This window comes from Monodelphis domestica, chromosome 6, assembly GCF_027887165.1.
Source record: "Monodelphis domestica isolate mMonDom1 chromosome 6, mMonDom1.pri, whole genome shotgun sequence".
Classification (NCBI taxonomy): Eukaryota; Metazoa; Chordata; class Mammalia; order Didelphimorphia; family Didelphidae; genus Monodelphis; species Monodelphis domestica.
Genome location: NC_077232.1, coordinates 14867528 through 14875297, shown reverse-complemented (window position 1 = coordinate 14875297; position 7770 = coordinate 14867528). Strand labels below are relative to the sequence as shown.

At 36.4% G+C, this 7770-nt stretch overlaps 1 protein-coding gene across 2 annotated transcripts in view; it reads right to left on the bottom strand.

The window, feature by feature from the left end:
• Positions 1–530: 530 nt before the first annotated feature.
• The window catches only part of VN2R625 (vomeronasal 2 receptor 625), a 31619-nt gene continuing 24379 nt past the window's right edge, over positions 531–7770 (bottom strand). Inside the window, exon 6 of one of the 2 annotated variants that reach the window (XM_007497305.3) lies at positions 531–6545. In XM_007497305.3, the coding sequence (XP_007497367.3) occupies positions 5641–6545 (905 nt within the window). In that variant the 3' untranslated portion in view covers positions 531–5640. 2 annotated transcript variants of the gene reach the window in all.

Here is a 7770-nt window from a genome sequence, read left to right as displayed (position 1 = left end):
AAAACGATGTCTTATTTATTTATATTCATCATTTATCCCTTTGGAGATGGTTATAGATGAGTGAGATAAACATGAGCATGAATGCCCCACTCACTTAAATAAACAAAACCTGGAAACTCAAAAATAAGAGAAAAAGAACCAGCATTTTATTTTTTTCCTCATGAGGAAAGGTAAAAGCACCGATGCAAATAAATTCTTGGGTGCAAAAACAGACATTTTATAAATTCCTGACATGTGGCTCCCCCCCCCCCCCCTCTGTATGGTCTCCTTGTCTGGAAGCCAAGACTTCCAGTCTAATCACATGAATTCTAGCCAGGTCAGGGTGTGCTGAGGCACAAAAAAATGTGTCATTTAACATTCTTCTTTTAAAATTAATTAATTTATTCATTTATAACATTTTTCCATGGTTACATGATTCATGTTTCTTCTGTTCCCTCTTCTTTTCCCCCTCCCTGAGGTGACAAGCAATTCCACTGTGTTATACATGCATCATTGTTGAAACCTATTTCCATATTATTAACATTTGCAATAGAGTGATCTTTTGACATCAAAACACCAATCACATCTCCATCAAAGCACATAATCAACCATATGTTTTTCTTCTGTGTTTCCTAACAATTATTTCTTAGCAGATGAATTTCTTATACTTGTGTTTTCTTTTGGAATTCAGGGCCTCAAGTGCAAATTTGGATGTTGATAAAGAGCAGATGAATTTTCAAGGACTCAGATTCTCAAATGGAGCTGAAGACTTCATGATTGGAACATTCCATCCAACATACAGTACTGTGAGTTCTCTTTGATTCATTCTTGCAATTCCGCACACACATTGCCGAATAAACTAATGAAAATTGAAACCTCCTATGTATATAGCAGTAGATATTCTCTAGGTCAGTTTATAGCACCTAAAATTTACAGTATGTAAAATGTATGTAAAAATGTATATAAAAATTCCATGAGATCAAAAAAGCATACTAAGTAAAATAAATAATATTCATCTTTATTTTATTGCCTTTATTTTCTACTTTCTATATTTATAATGTATTACTATATTGGTAAATTATAACATAAAATTTTAGTGAGTCCTCATTGACTGATCATCAATATTTTACTCTTAGGAATATATGAACATGAAAACATTGAAACTCAGCCTAGAAAGCTTGCCTTTTCCTCAGACTGAACATGATTTCTTGATTTTTCCCTCGTTGGTCAGAAATTGATTGAAGCAACTTATATGGATCTCTATCTGAGCTAATTTTTCTTCATAAAGTAGTTTGTGAAAATCAGTCTATGAAAACCTTCCTACTTGCTGAAAAGTAATCTCTGGACTCATCTCTCAGAATACACTAGAATATATGGTTTTTGGGTTCAAACTGACATGCTTTTCACTGTTCAATAAGGAGAAAGAGCATCTCTAGCTTGATTCCTTACATTCTAGGTAGAGATTCCACAATGAATGGACTTTGGAAGTAGAAAAGAATCGCATTAATCCACATTGAGAATAACACAAAAAATCAGAAGGCATACACAGGAGAATGTGTACTGGACAATACAGAATGAAGGTAATTCAGATCAGCCGAGAGAGTTCTTAGATCTCAGCTTCTAGTTTATAGGGTAGCAAGTTGGATATACAGATGTGATAGACTGTGAGCTCCTTTTAGGCTGGCTTCTTCCCATAAACTTGTTCTCCTTTCAGTTGCTTGAAGTAGAGTTGGCATTACCCATCTCCTTTCTCAAATTGGGCATTCACAAGTGTCCAAGATGACTGCTAAAGCCAAAAAGTCTACAGGCTAGAGCTCTCCCCTCTCCTAAGCTCTCCCCAGCACTGGCCCTTCCCTCTGAAATGCACAGGGTTCATCTGTAGAAATGAGGATGAGGAAGGCCTACACCAATGAACATTGTAACAGTTACATTTGCACTCTCACACACACATTATATGCCATTCTGTGGGTCTTTAGAAAATTTCGAATCTATTTTTTTTACATTGCCTCTCACATTCCTTTGGTCCTTGAGGAGCCTATTTTTCTTGAGCCTGGTGGGAAAAGCCTCTGTCCAAACCCAATTATACTCATTGTGATGAACTCTATATTTCAGAAGTCTCTTAATTTTTGCTGGGAGTAAAGTATAATGAAAAGCAGTTGTTTTAAAACTCATTCTTAAAGTTAATATCTTGATACACTTCATTTTTTATCTATAAAAAGTAGCCCCTGATAGAGTTTCCATAATCATATGTCTCCAGATGAAATGACTTATGTAAATTCTTGGTCAATGGCAGTATATAGAAAATGATGGTAGACTTTTCAAATTTGTATATGATAAAAAACTGAGAGGGAGAGATAACACATAGATTGAGTTTTAATGCAAAAGGTTTTTGACAGGCTAAAGAATTAGGCTGAATGAAGAAGGAATTTCATAGTAATTAATGTAATTTTATATTAGACAACAAAATACCACAAAGGCTTCATGTTTCAGTGAAATTTGCTTAAAAATTATGAGGATTTGTGTTCAAAAAGGTTCAAGATTTTGATAATGCAACACAAAATGAAAAATTACTGCCAGTTTTAAAGAATCTAGTTTACACAGGGGAGATATCGATGTACTCAAAGTCAGGAAGATGTAAATTCAGATCTGATATCAGACAATTATTAGCTGTTTGATCCTTCACAAGACCCCTAATCTCTGATGGTCTCACTTTTCTAATCTATAGCATTGAAAAAATAATAGTAACAGCATCCCAATGTGATGAGGATCAAATGGGGAATTATTTATCAATACTGAGTAAACTATAAAGAACTAGCTGAATTTTTACTACTACCATTATCACTCCTCCTCCTCCTCCTACTAATACTACTACTATTGCTGCTGCTATTACTACTATTAATTTTACTATTAGTACTACTACTTCTATTAACCTGATTATTATTGCTTCTTAGTAAGAGAATTAGTCTCATAACACCTAGAATGTTGTATTACATTCTGGATATTGCATATGAAGAAGTACTCTGAATAGTGGGAGCATTAGAAGAACGAAATAGGAATTATTTTATACCTGGCATATCAGGATGAGGATTGTGAAACTGTGAGAGTTCATTAGGAAGAAGGGAAATCTCCCTAGGCATAGAGAAGTTCTGTGAAATTGCAGTGCTTTGACTTAAAAGGAGTATTGACCTATTGAATTTAAAGAAAATACAGAAAAATCATTGGCAGTCATCAACAAATTAAGGCTTATGAAGAAGAAATCTTTCTCTCAATTGGAGATATCTATCATTCAAGTGAGTGAATTTGAGAGATATTGGTATCTCTTTTGGAAAACTTCATGTACAGGCTAGATGACACCTTGCAGGGATTCTGTAGAGACTTCCTTTTGGGGAATGAGGTTTGCATTTTCACACTCTTCCCACATCAATAAAACATACTGCTTCTGACCATGACATCTTTCTATTTAGAATATCTAATGTTTATCTATTACCTCTAGGATAAAATAAATGACTCTGCTGGCTTCCAAAGTTACCCAACATTTACCTAGGTGGTGCGAAGTAGGGTAATTTGAACTTGAAATCAAGAACACCAGAGTGTAATAAAAAACAGCCAATATATTCAAGATGTCATTCAGGGAAGAGAGAGAAGAGAACAATGAATCTCTGACAAAGGATTGTCCACAACAGACCATAATTCTACAATGGAAAATTTTTAGAAATGAATGGGAGGTATAATAACATCTTGTCACAGACAAGGTCCATCCTCATTTGAGACTCCCAGGGCTCCCTACAGGTGATGAAAGATCAGTCAAGAAAATAACAAATGGAAGACAGCTGTATATTTATGGCCATGGGCATGCTTTGCATCTGATAGCTGTTCTGCCATCCCCAGGCTTGGTGTTTCTTTTTATACTCATTTTCTTGGCACACATGTCCAGATAGAGATATTTGGATAAGTGATATAATCACTTGATTAACATTCTATATTCTTCCATTGTGATTACAGATTCTTGACAGAATAAAGTTTTCATGCAAGATAAATGATTTTGTCACCGGTGGCTTAATTTTCTCATTACCCTGTGAGAAGTTTTGAGCTTACAAAAACAATCAAGGAAAATTACTTATTACTTTTAATAAAAAGGAATAATTAATCAGAAGTTCTTAAAGACAATTCAACAATTATATCATTGAGCTTGAGGGGTACTAGGAACACAATGCAGATACAATATTAGACTGGTCAATTTTCAGGATTTACTCAGGAGGATCTGAGTTACTGGTTTATGAAATTGAGTCACTGAGGCATATTGAAGCTAAGTGTACCTGTATGTTTTGTATGGGCCTTTATGATTGATTTGAATGCTGGTTTCATGAGAATAAGTTCATTGAGAGGGAAAGTTCTGGGCTTGGCAAGTAGCTGTGGTTATGCTGGGAATTATGTACCTAAGTAAAAGTTAACCCATAGTAGTTTTTTGGGGTTGAATTTGAGGGTCTGATTTTTTGGTAATGTTTTAGAGAATTATGATACAGGTATTTTGCTCTTGCATAATTCCTTCTGAGACTAGGGGGAATAGTAATTATGTTATTTCCATAGGTAAGGGATATTAATGAGAGAGATTGTGCAAAGGGGATATTGTGGGCAGTCACATCCTGCCAAGGGTCACTCTGTGGCCTCCTTAGCTACCACAAGTGACTTTTTCAATGCTCCGTGGCTTCAGGACTCCCAGCAACTCCTTATGTTCGATTATTTTGATAAATCGTCTCCCTTAACAAATAAACTGGTCTTTATTACTTCCCCAATAAATGATATCTGTTATATGTTTAATTTATTAAATATTAATTGATAAATAAAATGACTAATATGATTCATATATACAAATTGGGGACAGATAATAATTCTAACAATGCAAATTAGATATCTTGGTATCCTAGATAAACTTTTCAGGGTTAGAAATGTGAAAAATACTAAACCAAGTATAAGAAATCAGGCACACACACAAATTCACACACATGTACACAGATATGTAATTTAATTTTAGAATATTATTTTCATCTTCATCCACATATTAAGAGTCTGCTCTTTAGATGCCATTTTATATACTTAGAAATTTAATTCTGTAACAATTAAAATTTAGGAATATGGAAAGACTGAGGCAGGTAGAAATTAGTTTCTCTCTGCAAGGAGTATTATATTTTTAGAGGTTTATTAAAGGTTAAAGATTAAAGAAAATACAGAATAAGAAAAAACACATGCCTAGGCCAAAGGCCTAGGCAAGTTAACCTCAAATCACATCACGGAAGAGATGCGTCTGCTCCAAAACGGAAGTCCAAAAGACACACAAAAACCTTTGCCATCATCTTAAATCCTTCCTTGATCTTGGCCCACCTCAGAATTCCCATGAGATTACAAAGCATTTTTGGGAAGTGGAGCAAAGGCTTGTGGGGATTGAAGTCCTGTATTGTAGTCTATTTTTTACAATTCTAACTCTCTTCAGAAATCAAGCAATATGACTTTCGTCAAAATAATTTTTGAATTTAGTACAAAGGAAAGACATGATGATAACAGAAAACAAATGGTATAAAATCTAGAGTATTTTAAATCATTCATTAAGAAGCAAGAACTATATCTTTAAGATTTGTAAGGAAGAGCTTGAGAACACATTGAACCTCAGGGATTAGCTTTGTTTTTTAATATCTCCAGGGTGTTTCTGTCAGGCCTCAGAAGGATCACATAGCATTTGGGAACAAAGATACAGATGAGAATCCCAGCACTGGAGACCAAGATGGAAAAGATCTCCATGGCCACCATGGCCTTCCCTTTGGTGCTTTGATAGGCAGGCAAGAAGGAAATCCAGACACTGCAAAACACCAGCATGCTGAATGTCAGGTACTTGGCTTCATTGAAAGTGTCTGGCAGATTCCTTACCAGGAAAGCCAATGTAAAGCTGACCAAGGCCAGGAAGCCCATGTAGCCAAGGACACAGTAGAAGGTAACAAGGGAGCCCTCATTGCACTGAATAACAATGAAGGAGGCCTCAGAGTGTGTATCCTCCTCAAGGAATGGGGGATATGTCCCCAGCCAGAAGCCACAGAGGCACATCTGTATAAGGGTACAAATGAAAATGAGGGAATGAGATACTGCTGGTCTCAGCCACCTCCTGAGCTTGCTACCTGGCTTAGTGGCCCTAAAGGCCAGAACCACAGTGATGGTTTTGGCCAAGATGGAAGCAATGGCCACAGTGAACACAATGGCAAATGTGGTTTGTCTTAAGATGCAGATGGCTGGTGTAGGACGACCAATGAAGAGTAAGGAAGAAAGGAAGCAAAGAGTGAGAGAGATGAGCAGAATGTAGCTGAGACTGCAATTATTGGCTTTTACTATGGGGGTGTCTCTGTACATCACAAACACTCTAAGGACAAAGGTAGTGAGAATGGAGAAGCAGAGAGCTGCAAAGGCCAGAATCATTCCCAGAGTCTCTTCATAAGCCAGATAATTTACTGTCCTGGGCAGGCATCTATCTTTCTCCTTGCTTGGGTACTGATATTCAGGGCATTGCATGCACTCTTCTGCATCTGAAAATACAATAAAAATTAATCTCACTCTCTTTTATATGCAGTATATTTGTCTTTCTCCAGTAAGTTCAAGATTAGACATTCCACATGAAGTTTAACTTTTTTTTGGACTCTTGTTTAGTCAGAAGAATAAGAATTATAGAAAGTCAATAAAATTAAAAAACATTTGAGTTTCTCTTTATCTCTTGTGACAAGTGAAAACCTTAAAATTTCTTAGACTTGTGAATGTTGGAATTTTCACCATTGGAAGGTTTCATGCTTGTAGGGAATTTCATACTGATAGTGGGAACTCTATTGGAATGTGAACCCCATTGGCAAGGGAGGTTCCTCCTCCTCCCTTCTTAAGATTACTTTAGGACAGAAACCTTTTGCTGAACAATGGAAAGGGCTGTAGCATAGATCAAAATTTAATTATTCCAATCCCCATCCTATTCAGGGTAACAGGATTTAGGAAGGGCTGTAGCAAAGGATCAAGATTTAATTATTTGAGAATATGACCTTCAACAGACATGTGCAAAGCCACAGACCTCTGGGTGGTCCTGGGTTAAGCTAGAGCCACCATTGGCACAGGGAAGACACAGTGATTGGTAGATGTGAGAACTGAGGGGAAGGAACTTGGATGGTTTCCTTAAAGATAGGGGAGTCTGAGGACTAAGGAGTTGGATGGAGAGGTTTTTGTTCTGAGAAGTTGTGCTCTGAGAAGCTTGCTCTGAAGGAAGCTGGAGGTGGAGGCCCCTGAGACTGTTTCTCCATTTTGGTCACGTGAGTGATAGGGACTGATCTCTTTTCTTTGCCTCAGCTATCTAAGGGCTTGGGCCTTTTGGCCCAGCCTAAACAGAAGGGGTATTTAAGCCCTATTCCCTTCTCTCCCCTTTCTCTCTCCCTCTCTCTCTCTCTATCTCTAATACCTTTCTTCCTCCTGTTTGTAATTAAACTCCATAAAAGGTTGACTGCTGACTTGAGTTTTCATTTAGGAATTACATAGCTGAATTCCTTAACGACCTTAAATAAAAAAAGGGAAATAAACTGGTGTGTACCAAGTAGTATATTCATTAGTGTGACCACAAAAATATGGTTTTCAAGATTGTGAATTGCCAAACTGTAAAGATAAATTTTAGTGTCTTGATTTAAATAAAAAATAAGTTGTCGCCATAGGAAAATTCCCAAATATGAAATATCCAAGTCAGCTGGGTTTTTATGGAGATTTTAATTAATATGAATGAAG